The sequence below is a fragment of the Saccopteryx leptura genome, chromosome 5 (genome assembly GCF_036850995.1).
Source record: "Saccopteryx leptura isolate mSacLep1 chromosome 5, mSacLep1_pri_phased_curated, whole genome shotgun sequence".
In the NCBI taxonomy this organism is placed as follows: Eukaryota; Metazoa; Chordata; class Mammalia; order Chiroptera; family Emballonuridae; genus Saccopteryx; species Saccopteryx leptura.
Genome location: NC_089507.1, coordinates 188,595,938 through 188,618,511, shown reverse-complemented (window position 1 = coordinate 188,618,511; position 22,574 = coordinate 188,595,938). Strand labels below are relative to the sequence as shown.

Here is a 22,574-nt window from a genome sequence, read left to right as displayed (position 1 = left end):
TTTTTTTTTTTTTTTTACTACTTTAAAAATTATTTTTGGCCCTGGCCAAGTAGCTCAGTTGGTTATAGCATCATCCGGACATGCTGACGTTTTGGGTTCGATCCCTAGTCAGGGCACATACGGGAATCAACCCGTGATGACATGAATAAGTGGAAAAGCGAATCAGAGTTTGTCTCTCTCCCTCCCTCTCTCTCTAAAAAAATCAATTAAAGAATGCTTTTGCTAAGGAAGAAGGGCTAGTGCAGAAGTTGGTCTGACTGAGGAGTCAGGGTAGAACGCCCACAGAAAACCCTGTGTTACATCACATATTATGTGGACCCGCGATACAGCAGGCACACTTCACTGCTTTGAGAGGCTCTTGTTCTGCAGCCAGGGAGCACCAGCAGACCTGTCTGGGACAGAATTCACAGGGTTGGTGAACTAAGGTGGGGAAAAAAGTATCTTTACTTTGACCAAGTTCTAATAAACGTTTTTATTATGAAGTATTCAGAACACAATAGTAGTCACAATATCTGTCACCATTAGAAATCATCTCTTTTCGTGTTATGTTATAGTTGTGGCACATACCTAAATATATTATTTATTCTTATCATTACTTTGGATTTATAGTAGGTATTAGATCCACCAGTGTTTTTTTTTAAGATTGAATTAATTGGGGTGACAGTGGTTAACATAATTATATAGGTTTCAGGTGCCCAATTTTGCAACACCTCTCTGTACAACAAATTGTGTGCTCACCCTCGCCCCACCCCAAGTCAAGTCTTCATCAAGAACCAATGCCTTAGACCAGTGGTAGTCAACCTGGTCCCTAGTGGGCATTCCAGCTTTCATGGTGGGCGGTAGCGGAGCAACCAAAGTATAAATAAAAAGATAGATTTAACGATAGTAAGTTGTTTTATAAAGATTTATTCTGCCAAACAGCGAAAATCTGACATAAAGTACTTGGTAAGTATTATTATATGCTTTAACATGCTGTAACTCTCCTTTATAAATTTTATAAAGTAAAGTTACTTCCCTACTTTATAAATCATCATTACTGTGGAACCGGTGGGCAGTTAAAAAATTTTACTACTAACAGAGATACGAAAGTGGGCAGTAGGTATAAGAAGGTTGACTACCCCTACCTTAGACAAATAACACGCGTTACTATATCACAAATTTGGTTTTTAAAATTTGGGTAACCATACTTCAATAAAATTATTCGATTTTTGTTTGTTTGTTTTTTGGAATCTTATTCATTGTGTTTTATGCCCTTAAGAACATTATTCTGAGCAGATTTTACCAGCTTCACAGCTGGCCAAAGAGGTCCATGGCACACGAAGGGTTAATAACCCCTGCCTGAGATCATGTAGCTGTGGCAAAAGACCTCCACCTGGTGGCAGCATACTCCTTAAAGGTTAAATCTATAATCAACAGTTGTGGAGAAATTTTTAAATAATAGTATATTTGAGTATGGTTTTCTAACAGTTTTGACCACAACCCACAGTAAGAAATAGTTACCTCGTAACTCAGTATGCGCATACAGAAGTTCCACAAAACAATATTTGACTTTACCATGTGACCCACTGATATTTTTTTATCTCATTTCAATATTCTCTTTGATTCTCTTTCATTAAAATAAAATGCCTGTTGCAGCACACTAAACTGCAGTTCAGTAAGTCACACGGCACTGTGACATCAGAGAAGATCATCTTTCATCAAACCTCATGATTTATTACCCAGTGAACTTCCCTTTGGTCTCCCATAGAATACCCGCACATTTTCAGGGACATAAGCTTACATTTTAAATAACTGTTAACAAATATGAGCATATTTTTACTCGGCATTTAAAAAATTGTTTATTATCATCCTGGCCGGATAACTCAGTTGGTTAGAGCGTTGTCCTGAAGCACAGAAGTTGTGGGTTCAGTCCTAGGTCAGGGCACATATAGGAACAGATCAATGTTTCTGTCTCTTTCTCCCTTTCTTTCTCACCAAAATAAATAAATAAAAATTTTAAAAATGTTTTTAATTGTTCATTACCAATGTATTATTTCTATACAAGGAAAAGAACTAATCTTAGGCACTTACTCTATAAAGGTATTTAACATTTTCATCGCCACACAAAGTGCTCTTGTGCCTGCCTGACCTCAGTCAGTTCCTACCTAGGCAGTCACTGTTCTTTTACTTTTTAATGAAGTTTACTATGTGTTTGTGTATTGTGTGCATTTTACAGCGGTCACCTTTGTGATGCTTTGGCTATAGATTTAATTTTGGTGTTCTAGAACTTTATATAAATGGAAGCATACAATATATATTGTGTTAGCCTGGCTTCTTTTGCTTAACATAATATTTTAGAGATTAGTCCGTGCTGAGTTTATCAGTTGAATTAATCAATATATCCATTGAATGAATATACTCCTGTAGATAGGCTTGGGTTGTCTTCTGTATGGACTATTATGAATCAAACTTCTGTGAGCATTTGCTTCCAAGTTTTTTCATGCACACATATTTTATCTCTCTTGGTTGAACACATGAGATGGACTTGGCTGGCTCAGTCAGTAACTGTATGTTTACAGGAAACTGGCCACTCTCTGCCAGAGTGGTTGACCATATTACATTTCCACTAGCAGTGTCTGAGAGTTTGGGTTGCTCCGTATCATTACCAATTCTGGTGTGCCAGTCTTTCTAATTGTAGTCATTCTAGTAGGTTTGCAGTTGTATCTCTTGGTAGTTTTAGTTTGCATTTGCCGGATGACTGATATTGAACATTTTTTTCATGTGTTTATTAGCCATTTGTTTATCTAATTTGTGAATTGTCTGTTCAAGTTTTTTTTAAATATCAGTTTGTAGGAGTTCTTTACATATTTTGGCGGCCCATCCTTATGCCAGATAGATGTATTTATGAACCCAGTCTACAACATACATACTCATTTTGTTAATGATGTCTATTGATGACCAAAAGTTTTAAATTTTGACAAAGTCTAGTTGAACTATTTTTTCCCCTGTATTTATTGTTTTCTGGGTCTGAGTCCTGTCTAAGAAATCTTTTCCTGCCCCAATGTCAGGAAGCTAGTTTGGTTTTTCTGTTTGGGTCTATGATCCATTTCAAATTAATTTTTGTCTATGGCATGAGGTAGATGTGAAGTATCATTTTCTTTCCATATATATACTTGGCATTTTATACCATTAGATTAAAATACTTTTTTCACCATTGAATTTTAACACAGAATTTAAAGTGAATTTAAAAAAATAAAACTGTCCAGTCAAAGATACACAAAAGTGACTTTTCCTTGTGGGCCATAAACGAACCCTGTAGGCCTCTTCGACCACCCTCAATCGGTGTGTAGTCTTAATTTTCTTTTCTGAGATAGGTCTTCCACAGTTATTCTGAGTCTCAGGAATTATTTTACTCATAAATTTGAGGGTTTATAAGGCTACAACATTTTACAGCGTCTGTAGCTATGCCACAGAGCTAGCTGTTCCCACATGTGACAGATTAAATTATAACTAAATAAAAATTCACAGTTCAGCTTCTGGGTCACAATCGTCACATTTCAAATGCTCAGTACCCACATAGGGCTATTGGCTACCCTATTAACCTGTGCCGATATATATTTCCACTTTTTCCAAAGTGCTAGACAGCACTAGACGGTCCAAGAAGAAAGCAAGCAGGCCTTGTCCAGTTTTGTAGTATATCTTCATGAATGAAACTTAGATAGTTTTGATAGCTGTCATTCAGCATCTGCCTTCTTCTCCTCAGTTCTTTTGTATTCATGTGTGCTTCTGTTTCTACTCCAAGATATATCGTACCTGCCAGCCCTTTTGTCTGTCTAAAAACGCAGTAGCTTATATATTTGTTTCCTCCTACCTCCTGTGACCTATTTTACTTCTCCCAGGTTGGATAGTCTTCCAACTGCCGCTGGGTGTCTAGGCATCCCCCTCCAAGGTGCCGCCCAGAGAGAAATATTTTCTCTTTTCTATCCAGCGTTAAAATGATATTCCCTCCTAGCATTTTCCCGTAAATATGAAACTTGCAAAGAGGAGTCGGTTATGACTTGGAGCCCTGCCCCCAAAGAATAGTTCTGTCTGGTGGTGAACTTCACTGCCATTTCATGAACAAGCACATAGGAGTCCGTGAGATTTTCTGGTTGTTTGCTGGGCGCACACTCACTCTGCCGTTGGTGCCTTTCAGTGCAGGGGTTTTGCCGTCCTGGTGGATCTTCACGTGTCGCCACGAGGTTCCAACAAAGAGACCAGCTGGTTTTCAGAACAGAATAAAGAGGTACCACAACTTTTCACTATTTAAATGCAAGTATAAGCTACTACTCGGAGAAATATTAGCTCTTTCAAGCTTTCATTTAATTAGTGGGTACAAATATTGAGTGATAATCAACCCTTGAAAAATAGGTGTTATCTTCCCAAGAACAGACATACGCCTGCTTTTGTTTTCTTCAGAAACTGACACATCCATACATTTCATATGCTACTCTATTATTTAAACCAGGTATTTCCTATCTCTTTGTTTTGGGTGAAGGAGTACTCTATATTAAAAGAAGTTAAAGTGACTGTTCCAGGGAAGCAGGGATTTTAATCTGACTGGTTGGAAGGACAGACCGAACACCTGGAGCAGGTGTGGGGCTAACAGACGGCTGAGCTGTCACACCTGTGTGAAGTCCCAGACTTCTGCACTTTTATCTTCTACCATCCTTTTATTAGCATGAGCCTGTGACAACAAGTGCAGCGATGTTTGACAGTGTTTCTTCTCTTACTGCACTCTGTCATTAAGAGGATGGTCCGTCAGTAAAGCGAATAGCTGTTTGACTGGAGCATGTTTGACCTCCCTGGGCCTTGGCCTCCTCATCTGTAATAAAAGGGTTCCATCCAAGGCTGTCTTAGTTACTCCTGGCCCGGAGTCTGCTGTCCCACCCCAGTGCTGCTGTGATAAAGGGTTAGAAAGCCCATCAGCTCTCATCACATGCTTTGCTTCCTTCTTAGATCCTTGCTTGCTAGAGCACAGAGGTAGCAAAGCAATCAATGGCTTTTATATAACTTTGAAAATATTATGCACACTTTGTGTAAAAGTTAAGTTTTATTAAAAGTGGTACATGGAGAAGACACTATTGCTAATGACACACACACACACACACACACACACACACACACACCCTTTACTATGGTAACTTTTCTTTTTAAAAATTTTTTTATTAAGTGAGAGGCAGGGAGGCAGAGACGTGGGGTGGGGAGAAGCAGATGGTCACTTCTCCTGGGAGCCCTGACCAAGAATCGAACCTGGGACTTCCACATGCTGGGCCAACGCCCTAGCACTGAACCAGTCAGCCAGGGCCTATGATAACTTTTTAATTAGCTTTTAAAGATGCCTAGAAAAAAATCTCCCCAAAAGAAAATTTATAGGGTAAGGGATCCAAGATGATGGCAGAGTAGGTGGATGTTATACTCACTTCCTCCCAAGACTAGACTGGAGTTAAACTCAATTTAAGAACAATCATCCTCAAAAACCAACTCAAGACTAGCTGAAGAGGAATCTTATACCCAGTGTTTCATAGAAGAAGCCACATCAAGACTGATAGGAAGGGCAGAGATGCAAAAAGGGCTGCCTTACTTCTACAAATTGCAATTGTCGTTCCGGAGAGATATCTCAGCTGCAGGATGGTTAACCCTGAGAAGAATTACAGGCCAATATCCCTGATGAATATAGATGCTAAAATCCTCAATAAAAGATTAGCAAACCAGATCCAGCAATATATTGAAAAGATCACACATCATGATCAAGTGGGATTTACTCTGGGAATACAAAGTTGGTACAACATCTGCAAATTAATAAATGTGATACATCACATAAAGAAAAGGAAAGACAAAAATCACATGATAGTGTCAGTAGATGTAGAAAAAAAGCATAAAATCCAGCACCCATTTATGATCAAAATTCTCAGTAAAGTCAAAATAGAGGAAGCATACCTCAATGAGCTAAAGGTCATATATGACAAACTCACAGCTAACATCATACTCAATGAGAAAATACTACATTTCCTTTAAGATCAAGGATAAGACGGGTGTCTGCTATCACCATTCTTAGTATGCTGCTAGAAGTTCTTGCCACTGCAATCAGACAAGAATAAAAAAATAAAAGGCATCCAGGAAAGGAAGAAGTAAAACTGTCATTATTTGCAGATGACATGATACTATATATACAGAACCCTAAAGATTCTACCAAAAACACTACTAAAACTGATAAATGAATTTAGTAAAGTAGCAAGATACAAGATAAATGTCCAGAAATCAGTTGTATCTTTATATACCAATAATCTTTCAGAAAGGGAAACCAAGAAAACAATCCCATCCACAGTTGCTTCAAAAAGAATAAAATACGTAGGCATAAATTTAAGCAAGAATATAAAAGGCCTGTATTCAGAAAATTATAAGATACTGAATAAAGAAATTGAAGAAAATCCAAACAAGTAGAAGTATATACCATATTTATGAATATTAAGAATTAACATAATTAAAATGTCAGTATTACCCAAAGCAATCTATAGATGCAATGTAATTTCTCTCAAGATACCAATGGTGTATTTCACAGAACTAAAACAAATATTTTAAAAATTTGTATAGAACCTCAAAAGACCCCAAATAGCCACAAGCAGTCTTGGAAAAGAAGAGTAAAGTTGGAGGGTTCACACTAACTTATATCACACTATACTACAAGGCCATAGTAATCAGCCAGCATAGTATTGACATAAAAACAGACATATAGATCAATCGAACAAAACAGAGAACCCAGAAATCAACCCCCGTGTATAAGATCAATTAATATTTGACAAAGAGGCAAAAAGTAATCAATGAGATAAAGATAGTCTATTGAATAAATGGTGTTGGGAAAATTGGACAGATATATGCAAAAAAAATGAAATTAGGTCACCTTCTTACACCATCCAGGAAAATAAACTCAAAATGGATTAAAGACTTAAATATAAGACTCAAAATCATAAAAATTCTAGAAGAAAACAGGCAGTCAAATCTGGGACATTTCTTATAGCAATATTTTTTCAAATATATCTTCCCAGACAATGGAAACAAGTAAAAAGATAAACAAATGGTGGGACTATATCGAACTAAAAAGGTTTTGTATAACAAAGGAAACCATCAACAAAATGGGAAGATAATTCACTGAATGGGATACCATATTCACTGATATATCTGATGAAGGATAGATATCCAAAATTTTTAAAGAACATAAGCAACTTAACACCAAAACAGCAAACAATCCAGTTAAAAAATGGGCAAGGGGCCCTGGCCAGTTGGCTCAGTGGTAGAGCGTCGGCCTGGCGTGCAGAAGTCCCGGGTTCGATTCCCGGCCAGGGCACACAGGAGAGGCGCCCATCTGCTTCTCCACCCCTCCCCCCTCTCCTTCCTCTCTCTCTCTCTCTTCCCCTCCTGCAGCTAGGGCTCCATTGGAGCAAAGATGGCCCAGGCGCTGGGGATGGCTCTGTGGCCTCTGCCTCGGGCACTAGAATGGCTCTGGTCGCAACATAGCGACGCCCAGGATGGGCAGAGCATCGCCCCCTGGTGGGCAGGGCATCGCCCCTGGTGGGTGTGCCGGGTGGATCCCGGTCGGGCGCATGTGGGAGTCTGTCTGACTGTCTCTCCCCGTTTCCAGCTTCAGAAAAATACAAAAAAAAAAAAAAAAAAAATGGGCAAGAACAGACACTTCTCCAAAGAAGACATACAGATGGCCAATAGACATATGAAAAGATTCTCAACATCACTAATCATCAGAGAAATATGAGTTAAAACCACAGTGAAATATCACCTCACACCTGTCAGAATAGAAGTCATAAATAAATTAACAAACAAGTGTTGACAGGGATGCGGAGAAGAGAACCCTCATGCACTGTTGGTGGGAATGCAGAATGGTGCAGCCACTGTGGAAAGCTGTGTGGATTTATCTCACAAAGTTAAAAATGGAAGTGCTTTTCACCCAGTGATCCCACTTCTGGGAATATATCCTAAGAATCCCAAAACACTAATTCAAAGAATATATGCACCCCTATGTTCACTGCAGGATTGTTTACAATAGCCCACATCTGGAAACAGCCCAAGTGTCCAACAGTCAATGAATGAATAAAAAATGTGGTACATCTGTACAATGGAATACTATGCAGCCATAAAAAATAAGGAGCTCTTACCTTTTGTGACAGTATGGATGAACCTAGAGAGTATTAGGGGAAGTGAAATAAGCCAGTCAGAGAAACAAGTAACATATGATTTCACTCATGTGTGGAATCTAATGAACAAAATGAACTAACAAGCAAAATAGAAACAGACTCAGACCTAGAGAGCAGGTGGACAACTGTCAGGTGTTGGGGAATAGAACAAAAAAGGACAAAAAAGAAACAGCTCATGGACACAGACTACAGTGTGGGGATTGCCCTGAAGGAGAGAGAAGTGGAAGAGGGTGGTGGTAGAGGAAGACTTGACTTGAGAGAGGTGCACACTCAGTACAGTGTAGAGATGTGTTGTAGAATTGGACTCCTGAAACCTGTATAATGATGTTAACCAGTATCTCCCCAATAAAATTCAATTTAGCCTGACCTGTGGTGGCACAGTGGATAAAGCATCAACCTAGAATGCTGAGGTCACCAGTTTGAAACGCTGGGCTTGCCTGGTCAAGGCACATATGGGAGTTGATGCTTCCTGCTCCTCCCTGCCTCTTCTCTCTCTCTCTCTCTCTCTCTCTCTCTCTCTCTCCTTCCCTCCCTCCCTCCCTCTCCCCTCACTAAAATAAATAAGTAAAACTTAAAATTTTTCAATTTAAAAGAAAAAGAAAAATTATAGTATAATACATTTTCAATCCAAAGGTAATAAAATTATCAGGACTTGCTGTCATAATTTCACAAAAGATACTTGTTGATCTGAAACAGAGAAGGAAGGCACAAGATTCTGTATGATGGGATTTATCATTCAGGTAAAGAACCATGCACTGTTTTCATCAAGACTTAATATTTAGTAGGCCAGTATCTCTCCTACCACAACTCACCTCCATATAATTCCAAGCTTTGCCTTACAACACATGTCCCCATGATTCAACTCAAATTAGTTCATTTCCCCAAAGTGACTAATACACACCTGAGGGGACCTCACCAAACAAGGCTTCTGACTTGACTTTCATTTAGAACATTCTAGAATCCACATTTTCTTCCATTCTCTTCCAACTGCCCCACTTTGACCTTAGACCTTTCTTGTTGATATTCAGTCGCTTTTGCCAAGAGTCAGTTTATTTGGAAGACTTTAAAATAAAGCTGTGGGTATGTGAATCACCTCCTAGCCAAAGCGTGGGGCTAGAATTTTCCAGGGTGCTGCACGCAGCTCCACTGCTGCACCTGGTCCCCACGTCTGAGCAGCCGGGCATGACTTAGCAAAGATGCTTGGAGCACGACTGGACCTGCAGAGCCGCTGCGGTGGCAGATGCAAGGGGACAGGTCATGCCAACCAGCCGAGCTTTGCTCCCAACGCGAAGTTCCTTTAAAATATGTTCACTGACATTAAAATTGCTCTGGGATAGTGTGGGGCAGGGGGTGGGGAGAGAAAAGCTCGTCAAGAACAGTATATGACTTCAGTCCATGTTCAGGGTCTCAATGCTTTTTTTTCCTTTTTTTTTTTTTTTTTGACATTGGATCATCACATGACTGAGATTTCATGAGCAATCAATTTGATTGCATTTCTACATTCACTTTACCTAGTAAAACTCTTAAGACTATACAGTTCCTTTTCAGAAAAAGAAACTAATTACATATATTCAATATATTTATTTTGAGTTCAGCACAAGTAGTCTGTGTACCCAAACAGCTGAACCCAAACTGTTCCACTTGTAAACTTGAAGAAGCAAACATGAGCCCCTCTTAGCCCAGAGATCCTGTATCTCTCTTTCTTGCTCCTTGATTTTAACTTGTTCTTTTCATCTGCCCCTTCAGTTCAGCTGGAAATTCGTCTTCTCTTGCATTGCCCTGGTTCTGAAAAGAGTGCTTGCTAAGTGTGGCGTGGTCAGTTACTAGGGTATCTTGACTACGTTGCACGTGGTCTACCTTCCGTTTGTCAAACCTGACTCATCGAAGGAAAGCCCCGTAACTATAGGGAGAAAGTCTATGTGTATAGCCATTGCTTTATTTTTGTCATACTATTTTTAGTTCTAGCCTTATAGGGCATTTATGGCCAAATTTTAGCAATCCTTGTTTCCATGTATGTCTCTCACATATTTCCAGGCTCAGTCATAGTTGAACCCTGCATGTGAAGCAGAATTCTTTAATTGTTAAAACAACAGTATGAGGCCAGGCTGCCTTTCTGTCGTGTGAACAATGCCAGAACGCTCAACTGTAAACGGATATCTCTGTATTCCACTGGGCACTGCATCTATGAGCTGCACAATGAGAGCGGGAGAGAGGGGACCAGTATTCATATTTTCTCTAGAAACTCACCTTTTGTGAGTCAAAGCAAGTGGTTGCTTGACTGTGTACATGTGTTTATAATAAAAGTAAAGAGTGACTCTCTTGTCCTTTGAAGCAGCTTAAAACTTTGTTCTTGATCTAATTTATAAAGATTCTAAGAGATCAACCTGAGATGGCACTGCAGGAAACCAGCGGAACCGGTTTGAGGTGACCTGGGCAACTCTGGGCCTTCTTCAGAGTCTTTGGGAATTAAACCAGAATTATCAGTCCTTAGGCATCACGTCTTAAGCTAAGAAATTGAGATTGGTGTGCAATTTTTTTCTATATTAACTTACCCTTTTCTGGTAGTATCGTGAAAGCTGACAGTGTCTTCCCCGTGCATGCTTGTACATTGAAAGTCTTGTTTTTCTTCTTACAAAGAACACTGATGCATAAAACAATAGACAGCTCCAGAAGTTTGCTATAGTGGTACGGTATGTTGACATTGTATTTCTATTGCTTAATAAATGTTAATCTGTTTTTAGAGAAATATGAGAGGTTAAATTATTTTCACTGTTAATAGGTGAATGTAGTACAATTTTCACAGAAGCAAATGGGCATATACGGTATCAACAAGAGTATGAAAGAAAATCAGATTACTGATTTCCAGTTCTCTATTCAACCCACTACTCAATGCTCTTCCTTTTTTTTCTAGTGGATTTGTAAGCCTGAGGCCAGAAACTAATGAATGGTGGTGTTTAGATTTTAAGCTTTTGAACCACATTTGAAAAATAGGAAATTTTTGAATAAACTACCAGTTTCTGGTTCCTCCTGAACAAATTGGAAGATTTGGTGACCCTGCTCCTTGTATCCATCCCCATGTGAAACCATGGGGGCTGTCCCCGTTGAATGGGCTGGTGTCAGGGTTCCTTCCGAATGTGCCCTGGCTCCCAGCTCCATCCTTCCTCCACAGACCCGTGCCTGGCCCCAGTGGGCACCCCCTGGGGCTCTGCTGTCTCTCTGCTGTCAAAATCCAACTGATTGATGTTTATGCAAGAACAGCCTTTACCTCACTGATCTCCTCGCCTTGGCACTCTGATTTTTACATTGAGGTGTTTTTATCTTCCCTCTAGAAATGTGGAACTAAGGCGGAGGGAAATAAAATGAATTTCTCAGATCACAGCATGAGCCAACAAATGTCAGTAGCAAATTTGCATCTGCAATGAGCACATAAAACATTCAGTATTCATCGCTAATTTAAAAAGCAAACAAAAAATGCAGTGTTCACTGCTGACTTTTTAATGTGTTGACTTTTTTTTGCATTGCATTAAATTAGAACATTATCTCTTTCTTTTTAATTTACTTTAGGAAGTCTGCTTACTGTTAAAAGAAACCATTGATTCAAGAGTTAAGGAGTATTTGGAAGTTCGTAAACAGCACAGGCTGTCAAATACAGAATTCACAAGATCCAGTCCCTTGTCCTTAAAAGGTAGGCACAGAGTGCTTTGATTTTGGATAAAATGTCTGCTTTGTAGAGATGGCAATTGTGTTTGACTCTGACTGTCATGTTAGTACAGTGATACATTTAAAAAATATGTTCTAATGAAGATGCTTTGTTTGGGTAAAGAAAATTAACCAAAAAGCCCTAAAGGGCTTTTAATGCTAGGCAAAATATATAAAAATAGAAAATAAAACATTCCTAAGGAAACTAAATTTTTTAAAGGACTTTTTTAGAAGCAATCTCATAAATGGATTTGCATTAATACTGACTTGATTTGGAGCTTCCTGCTATTTTAAATGTTTTCATATATATGTTATCCTATTTCAGAGGTTCTCGGCGGGGGGGGGGGGGGATTTTGCCCCAGGGGACATTTGGTAATATCTGTAGACAGTTTTGGTTGTCATTACAGGGGTGGGAGCAGAGGCCTGGGAACTTCTGGCATCTAGTGGATAGAGTCTAAGGATGCCACTAAATATCCTCCAATGCACGGGACCCCCCCTCCCCCACACACACACACAGCAAAGTATTATGTTGCCCAGGATATCAGGGGCACTAAGGTTGAAATTGCCTGCCCAATTTCCTATAACAACACCCTGAGGATGGTAATGTCTTTGAGTTACAGGTGAAGAAGGTCAAGATCGCTGAGATGAAGCGGCTTGCCCAAATAAGAAATTAATTTTGTTATTGAGGACAGATTATCTTGTGTATTTGACATTCTCATCCTCCCTTCTCCCCACAGTACTTAGTCCAAAGCCTGCTACACAGATTCAGTGACATATCGAATGGCAAAGAGTGTTCTGGTGGCAAGTGGCAAAACCTGAGCGCAGACCCAGCTCTTCCTGCCTCCTAGCCCCCTGTTCTTTCTGGTCTGCCATCGTTACGTTTAAAATTTCTTTTTACTATGTCAGCTCTCTGTGTGGTACCGCTATGGTCAACCCTGTGTTAGTCGTCAGGACAGTGCCAGACTCCTAAGGACCAGATTATGCTAATATGACATCTTCTCAGGAAAGCACTTGTGTTAAATCCCCCCACTCCCTCTGTCCATCTAAAGCAGCGGTCCCCAAACTTTTTACACAGGGGGCCAGTTCACTGTCCCTCAGACTGTTGGAGGGCCGGACTATAAAAAAAAAAACTATGAACAAATCCCTATGCACACTGCACATATCTTATTTTAAAGTAAAAAAACAAAACGGGAACAAATACAATATTTAAAATAAAAGAACAAGTAAATTTCAATCAACAAACTGACCAATATTTCAATGGGAACTATGCTCCTCTCACTGACCACCAATGAAACAGGTGCCCCTTCTGGAAGTGCAGCGGGGGCTGGATAAATGGCCTCAGGGGGCCACATGCGGCCCGCAGGCCGTAGTTTGGGGACCCCTGATCTAAAGTGTTTACCTGGCACAACTAATAGGGAAGCAGACATTTTGCTGAAAGGCTTGAAGAAGGTAGAATTTTTAGTCCAAATAATATTGTATTAAGTGATTTTTTTTTTTTGCTTAGTAGTAGTATACATCTTGAGAAAATCATAGGAGTTGGTGTTCTTTGTAGCACTCTTTGTACCTGCGCAGATGTGATGACTCTCGCTTTCTTACTGAGACAAAAGGAAGAGGAACAGAGCTATTCTGAGACCTCTGTCCTGGTATGGTGGAGGCTCAGTCCATCCACTAGTCTTTCCCTCCTACTGAGTGTAGAAGGCTAGACACTCTACTTCCTGGTGCTTATCACAGTTACGGGACACAGTTCTGGCCCCAGGATGAAAATCAAAGCCTTTCTTGGGCTCATGGGGGCAGGAAATTTGTTTTTTTTTATTTTTATTTTATTATTATTTTTTTTTACAGAGAGAGAGAGTCAGAGAGAAGGATAGATAGGGACAGGCAGACAAGAACGGAGAGAGATGAGAAGCATCAATCATCAGTTTTTGTTGTGACTCCTTAGTTGTTCATTGGTTGCTTTCTCATATGTGCCTTGACCACGGGCCTTCAGCAGACTGAGTAACCCCTTGCTAAAGCCAGCGACCTTGAGTCCAAGCTGGTGAGCTTTTTGCTCAAGCCAGATGAGCCTGCGCTCAAGCTAGTGACCTTGGGGTCTTGAACCTGGGTCCTCCGCATCCCAGTTTGATGCTCTGTCCCCTGCGCCACCACCTGGTCAGGCAGGAAATTTGGTTTTAAACAGAAAAAATGATCTTACGTACATACAGGTTTATTAACTATTATTTCCACCTTACATAATATGAAAGTCCTTTAAAACATATATCACCATTTTTAAAAAACTTTGTTTTATTGTGGTAAGCTATACATAACATAAAATTTACCATTTTCACTATTTTCAAGTATATAATTTAGTGGCATTAGATACACTCACATGGTTGTGTGACCACCACCACCATATATTTCTAGGTCTTTGTCATCATTCCAAACTGAATCTCTGTTCCCATTAAGTGATAATTACTCATTACTCCTTTCCTTGGTACTGGCAGCCACTATTCTATCAATACATGTATTTGTTAAGCACTAGTAAATAAAAGAACAAACAAATAAATGTAAGATATATATGTGTATATACTATATATATATATTTATATACAGTCATGTATCACATAATGACACTTTTTTTAACAAGAGAAAAATCAAATTGTTATATGGGGAATTTACATAAGCCTGAAAATTCCAAAGACAATGAGGCAGAATTGATTATATATGTCATTTTGGGCAAAGTAGAAAAGGGGAGACTGAGGGTCTTAGATTTTAAAAGTGAAAATGGGTAATTTACAGGTTCTTGCTAGGCAACTCAGGAACAACAGAACATAGGTGGTGGTCTTGTTTCTTTTATTTTTTTTCTGAAGTGAGAAATGGGAAGGCAGTCAGACAGACTCCCGCATGAGCCCAACCAGGATCCACCTGGCATGCCCACCAGGGGGCGATGCTCTTCCCATCTGAGGCGTTGCTCTGTTGCGACAAGAGCCATTCTAGTGCCTGAGGCAGAGGCCATAGAGCCATCCTTAGTGCCCGGGCCAACTTTGCTCCAATGGAGCCTCGGCTGCGGGAAGGGAAGAGAGAGACAGAGAGGAAGGAGAGGGGGAGGGGTAGAGAAGCAGATGGACGCTTCTCCTGTGTGCCCTGGCCAGGAATCGAACCCGGGACTCCTGCCCGCCAGGCCGATGCTCTACCACTGAGCCAACCGGCCAGGGCCTTGTTTCTTTTCTTTTTTTAATTGAATTTATTGGGGTGACAAAATTATCCAGGTTTCAGGTGCACAGTTCCATAGCACATCATCCGTACACTGCACTGCGTGTTCACTGCCCAGTCAAGTCTCCACCCCCCGTTTATTCCTCGTCCCCCAGCCTCCACCTTCCCTCATCACCCTTCCCCCTGCAAGTCCTATTATCCATGTCCATGAGTTTTCTCTCTCTTTTTTATTTCCTATTTTGCATATATGATGATGGTTCCTTAAGATTATAATGGAGCGGAAACATTCCTATTGCCTAGTGATGTCACAGCCATCCTGACGTCTTAGTGCAACACATTACTCATGTGTTTGTAGTGATGCTGGTGTAAACAGACCCACGTGTTGCCGGTTGTGGAAAGGTCAAGCACACAGTTATAGTAGAGGCTGTACCAAGTTTGTGTAAGTACACTGTGATGTTCGCACAGTGACAGCTTCACCTAAGGACACATTTCTCAGAATGTATCACTGTCATTAAGCAGGGCATGACTATATGTACAATAATAAATAACACCTTTTGTTTATCTACTCATCTGTCAGTGAAGTAGTTGGGTAATTACCGTATTTCCCCATGTATAAGATGTCCCCATGTATAAGACACACCTTAATTTTGGGGCCTGAAATTTGAAAAATAATGTATTACATAAAGTTATGGAACTCAAGTTTTATTCATCATAAAATTCATACAACTACTCATTACTGTCAAAACTCTCATCCATTAGCTTGTCCTCTTCTGTGTCTGATGACGAATCACTGTCTTCAACAATGAGCACAAAAATAAGTGCGAAAAAGCAAGAAATGCAAGTAAAAAAAATCTACAACCACTGTATAAGATGCACCCAGTTTTTAGGCCCCAAAATTTTCAAGAAAGGGTGCATCTTATACCTGGGGAAATACGGTATTCCTTATGTCATCACGACCACATGGTTACTTTGCCCAGGTGCCCATGGTTCATCATGTGTTAGGCGCCACACACATGCAGGGGCACAGTGGACAGACACAGTCGTATACCGCCAGCTTACATTGTTTGTAATAGCTTCGTGGAAACTGAATGAATGCTTTTCCTCTTTCCTCGGAGCCAAAGACATCTCTCTAGACATTCATCTAACTGCCTATTCTGAGCTGCGTCAGTGATCTTACTGAAATGCCCTTTTTTTCAAAAGCAATTTCAAAGCCACTAACCATAAGGCCTCTCCTGTTTCTTCTGCAGCATTCAGCTCCGTGTCTCATGATCTCTAGAACTAGAAAGAGCTGTCATTACCGTATTGGTGGTTTGAATAAATGTGGGTGGCTCGTGCTTTTGTGTAAATTGGATATCTTCTCTCATTTGCACGTGTTTCTTAACCTTTGCATTTCCAAATCTGTGTAATGGTAACATGCCTCACCTTGTTATAGATACCTACTTAACGCGTGCACGTTGGATGAGCTCAAGTCTCTAGGCTGGCCACATTGCTGATTACACTCATAAAAGTAATTTTTACACTGGATTTTCTTCCTAAAAAAATAGCATAGTGGCTCTGAGGTCATTTCCTTAGTCATATAATATAAAGGAACACAAAAACTTTATAAACTCAACCAGCAAATAGCATAGCAGACATTTGCTAGTAACTTCTTTTTTAAGTCTCTTGCAAAGTTATTCCAATAAATTCAGTAAAAATTAATGTTGTAAGAAAGATTTTTTTAAAGATTTCACTGTCCATTCCTGTCAATTCTACCTCATTAATATTTTTCCTCTTGGTCTTGCCAATATTGGGTGTTACCAGTGTTTTTAATTTTTACAAGTCTGACAGGCCAAAATTTAAAAAAGAAGATGTCTTTCTCTTTGATTTTTATTTATGTTTCTGCTTTTATGTATTTATTGACTGAACCACATATTTACAGCCCTTGCTCACCTTGTATTGGGTTGTTTGTCTTTTTCTTCTTATTTTTTTCCTTTTTTTTTCCATTGGCACGCCCCTGGGTAAGGACCTTCTTAACAGCTCTTGAATTCCTGCCACAGCCCCCTGATTTTCCTTCCAACTCCTACTCACCTCTGCTGCCAAAGTGGCCTTCTGAAAACAAAAATGCAATCATCTCCAGCCTAAAACATTGTGTGGTTGGGAACCTTAGTTGCCTAATAGCCTTTATTTAGTTTCCTTGCTGCTTGAGACTCACCAGAATGGGTCTGGCTCTTCAGAGAAGGAGCGGGTTAAAGAAGTTAGGTGGCTCACAGGATCTCCATGTAAGAGGGCCAGACAGTCCCGTTCTGAATCGACTCAGCACAGCCTCAGCCACAAGTCAGGGACAGCGTGGTACATGCACCGTGTCAGCTGCTGCCTGTGATGCTCATGACCAGCAAACAGCCTTTGCCTCCAGCCTGTAGGACATTGACCGCAGGGCACGTGGTCATAGCCTTGGCTGCCCCTTTGGAAGTTTCTACAAGGCAAAACCATGGATACACCCTAGTTGCAGGTGAGCCAGGGGATGCAAAATATTTATCATTTACCTTAGGAAAATGGGACTTATAAAATGTGGATAGTTACCAAAACACAGGGAGAGGAGAGTCAAAAATTTGGAGTGGGTTACGACAACCGCTGAAGTTTTCTTCTTCCATAAACTTCCAAACAATAACAGTAGGCTGTTGCCAACTACGCAGCTCTCCCGGCTACAAGGCAATGCGCTCAACATCTCCAAGAGAGGTAACCCAGGGTCCCAAGGCCTAGTTCAAGTCCAGGATTTCTCAGTGATCTTTATTCTCCCACTAGTTCATTCACAGCATATTTATTAACTTATTGATTAAATAATAAAGTTAACTGTTGTCAACGTATCTTGAATAAAATGGAAGAAGATAGAAAGCCAAAAACTTAGTTAATATATGCATATATACATAGTACAGCAAGGAAGGCAAGTTAGGGAGATACTGCCATTCTAATTTCTTTAACAGTCATATGAAATAAATTGCTGGTATTTATATGTTCCATCCTATAATATTTATTTTGTATTTCCTTTGTCCTTAGCCAGTAAGTCAACTGATCAGGAATCGTTTACCTAGGAAAGTGGTTCGGATCTTTATTCCTCAGGGATTTGAGCCATAAGTGGCCCAGCCTGTGTGAGGTTGTCATCATTTTCATTACTTTTCAGTTATGTTCCATTTTCATTCCCAGAATGGGTCTGAAACCATATGTTCTGGCCAAGGGAACACAGTGTTCTCCTGGTCAGAGTGTGTTAATGAGCTTTACCCAAGTATCGCAAGGTCCTGTCTTGCAGTTTGTATCCTAACTAAATTTTCAGTGGACCTTTCCATCATTGTATAAGGTCAGCTGCATTTGAGCTTTGTTTGATTACTTGGTGGGATCATTGAATTTGGAGTCTGCTGCCTTATTTTGTAAAATGAGTTTCCCGGGCAGAGGCCCTGCGGTGGTCATGATGAATGGGGCCGTCAGGAGTCCATGGATGATGCGGCTTGCAGAAACACAGCAGGCAGAGAGATCACATTCAGATCCTGAATAAGGGTCCAGGGCAGGGAAGATTAGTTATTGCCTTCTCTGTGATGAAAGAGGTCTAACATAACCCACCTACCACTGGGGGTCCATCGCCCTGTGACACGAGACCTGGTGGGGACACTCACAGTCATTGCTGCTGCTGACAAGTGGCACACTTGGCAGAGCTCAGCCTTGTGAGGGTAAGTCCTTGTGTGGAGCCCAGGTGTAATGTTCATCCTCACCTCCATGGCCATGCGGCTCATATGCCCTTCTAGCAGGTGCGTCGGGAGCTGGGAAAAGAGACTGGCCAGGAACCACCGGGCAGGTCACATTGCTCAGCTCATTATAGGAACTTGTTTTTGCCTGACCAGGCGGTGGCACAGTGCACAGAGCATCAGACTGGGATGCAAAGGACCCAGGTTCAAAACCCTGAGGTTGCCACCTTGAGCATGGACTCATCTGGTTTGAGCAAGGCTCACCAGCTTCAGCCCAAGGTCACTGGCTTGAGCAAGGGGTCACTCAGTCTGCTATAGTCCGCCAGTCAAGGCACATATGAGAAAGCAATCAATGAACAGCTAAGGTGCTGCAACAAAGAATTGATACTTCTTGTCTCTCTCTCTTCCTGTCTGTCTGTCCTTATCTGTCCCTCTCTCTGTCTCTCTCTGTCTCTGTCACACACACACAACTTGTCCTTAATGGAGCCTTTTAGAGAACATTCACCTAAGATACAAATATTTTCACTCTATGTAACTCTTCCCTAAATGTCCTTGTCACCATTTCTTCTGAACTCATTCCAGTGAATATATATATTTGTGTCTTAGGCTCTCTCTCCTTATAGGCCCCACATAGACCCAAAATATATTAGTATCCATCCTGCTCACTGGACAGATTTTCCTTTTTCATGCCAAGATAGGTTATATTGTTGCGTTCACTCACTTCAGGCTGAGACCCTCTATTGAAAAGAGACATGATTAACCAGGCGCACATTCTTCTCTGCTAGGAAGCCCGTCACTCAACCTTTCAGGTCATGTATACAGTCCGAGAAACATGCAAACACACCCACCAGTGTTTGTGCTAATTTCTTAGTAGTAAGAAAGGTGCAAACACTTGACTTCCCTTTTGGATGTACTCTTTCACAAGCCCTAGACCAGAGGTCGGCAAACTCATTAGTCAGCAGAGCCAAGTATCAACAGTACAACGATTGAAATTTCTTTTGAGAGCCAAATTTTTTAAACTTAAACTATATAGGTAGGTACATTTCTTATCGAGGTAGCGCCCACACGTGGTATTTTGTGGAAGAGCCACACTCAAGGGGCCAAAGAGCTGCATATGGCTTGCAAGCCACAGTTTGCCAACCAGTGCCCTAGACCATTGGATATTTAGAAACTATTTTCCTAGATTTCTTCTATCACCATATGACATGCCTGTGTCCCTAGCATGCCTCCTTTTGCCCTATAAATTCTACTAGAATGCCTTCAGTGTAGTAGACCAGAAAAATATCCTACAGGGTAGTGAGATAATCAAGGTCCCTATGGACTTGCCATGTCACTGAAGCAGAATATTAACAGAGCAGTGGAGCAAAACAGTGACTCTGTGTGGTATTCCTTCCATGGATAGGAACCAACCTGCTTCTGAGTTCTCCATCACTGAGATGGAAACATCAGATTTCACCAGCTCTGTGCTGCTGATGTGGGTGCTATCATGCTCCAGCTGAGAGACCACCTCTAGGAGAATTCATGCTTAATCAAACCTACATTCATCCACCAGCGTTCTCCAGGGTCCAATTGTCTTCTACTTAGGCCAAAGAGGCAAGTTAAGTAAGAAAATTATATGGAAAAAATATTCTCAGATATTTGAGTTTTTTTCTTTAATTTTTAATTATTGATATTAGAAAAAGAGAAAGAGAAACATCAATTTGTTGATCCACTTGTTTATACATTTATTGGTTGATTCTTTATATGCCCTGACCAGGGATCAAATTTGCAACCTTGGTGTATCAGGATGACACTCTAACCAGCTGAGCTACCCAGCTAGGGCTATATTTCAAGTTTTGAGTTTTTTAAATTTATTTTTCCTTATTGATTTTAGTGACAGAAGAAGGTAGAGAGAGGTAGAGGAAGAGAGAGACAGGAACATTGATCTGTTCTTGTATGTGCCCTGACTGGGGATCGAACTGGCAACCTCTGTGCTTCAGGATGACACTCTAACCAATCAAGCTATCATCTGGCCAGGGCTCAAGTTTTCTGATGGTGGCATAGCCTTTTTGATTTCCTAGGGATCAGTACTACTTATAGTTTACAGTTCTGATGCAGAGGGAGAACTCCAGCAACTTCCTTCTGACTCTTCATTACTATTATAGCACCTACTTCATGAGATAGGGAGTTCAAGTGTGGATTCTGTCAAAATAAATCCATTCCAATTTTATACTCAGCAACTAAGAAAACAACTACAGGTTTTCACCAACCCACTGGGCCCTTTGTGAGGTTCAACGAAACCAAATTTCTATGTATCACCCTCTGGTGGATCACAGTGGCAATCAGCAACCCTGAGAATTAGCATTATCTCAGAGTCAATGTCCAGTCATCCTCAGAAGTTCTGGGTGTTTCCCTTTTTTCATTGTGCTGGTACCCTGGTGAACAGCTGCAGGTCAAACGTAGATTTATAAATGTACTTGCAGAGTTATTGAAGGGCCTTTAATTGAGGGATGCCTGGCTCTCTTCATTCAGGGATATATGGGTCTGAAAACTGACTTAAACCTGGGGACTGGGCAAAAGCTTGTAGCTCTCTTCAAGGTAAGCCAGGCCACGCCCCTGCTCACCGGCTCTAGAGTGGGTTTGTTTGTTTTTTCTGTTATACAGTATATTGTTTTTCTAGAGCTGCCATAATAGAATACCACAGGCTGTGTGGTTTGAACAACAGAGATTTATTATCTCACAGTGCTGGAGGCTGGAAGTCTGAGATCAAGGAGTTGGCAGGGTTGGTTTCTTCTGAGGCCTCTTCGTGGCTTGTGGATGGCCTTCTTCTCCCTGTGTCTTTACTTGGTCTTCCCTCTGCATGTCTGTGTCCTAATCTCCTCCTCGTAAAAGGAAACTGGCCATATTGCATTAGGGCCTTCCCTAATGACCTCATTTAATTTAATTATCTCTTTAAAGATCCTATGTCCAAATACAGTCACATTCTGAGATGATGTGGGTTAGGACTTTAACATATGAGTTTCGGAGGGACATAATTCAGCCCGTGACATACAGTTTAAGTAGGGCCTAAGTATGTTTGCCATCTTATTTTGAGTTAAGGACATAATCAGTTAACCAGTAAGCTGAAAATGTCTGAGTCAAGCCACTGACAGAGTGTATACCAAGGTTTCCATGGGGTCATCACTCCCTAGTGGACCAGGTGTCTTGCCCAGTCATGGGCTTTGGTTGACACCAAATTTGGGGTAACCCCATCATCCACCCACTCTTGTGCTTTGGTTGTCTACAGACAACCTGCCTATCCTTGTCATCAGCCCTCCCAGCAACTAGTTCTAACTCGCTGAGGAGTGTCCCTTACTCCCAGCTGGCTGTCCATTCAGAAGCAGCCCTGGTGGCAGTGCTGTCCCTACACTGGGCTTCCACCATTGTGCGGAGGGTCCGTGGAGCATAGGGCAGTCGCTTGGCACAGGTTGACAATCTTACATAACCAGTGTGCACACAGATCTGCTCTCTTCGCATCCTTTATCTAGGTGAGCTGGGCTAGGGTGCGGTCTGTGTGCCTTGTAGCTCAGTGGTTACTCTCTCCAAGGAGCCTGATCTGATTCCATGCATGGCCTTTCTCAGGAAGCTGGTCCTTCCTTTCCCATGTGCCGGGTCCACCCTGGACAGTGGCAGCATTCCTTGTTCCTGACTCCCAGAATATGAGGGTGTTGTCCTGTCCACTGCCCAGTGTGGAGCCTGTCACTCAGGAGGGGCGCACACATTGGGAGAA

At 41.0% G+C, this 22,574-nt stretch overlaps 1 protein-coding gene across 1 annotated transcript in view; it reads left to right on the top strand.

Annotated features, from left to right (window-relative positions):
* The window catches only part of SLX4IP (SLX4 interacting protein), a 229,692-nt gene that overhangs the window by 143,439 nt on the left and 63,679 nt on the right, over positions 1-22,574 (top strand). The window contains 2 exon segments of the mRNA XM_066387141.1: positions 4,175-4,264; positions 11,790-11,910. Coding sequence (XP_066243238.1) covers positions 4,175-4,264; positions 11,790-11,910 — 211 coding nt within the window.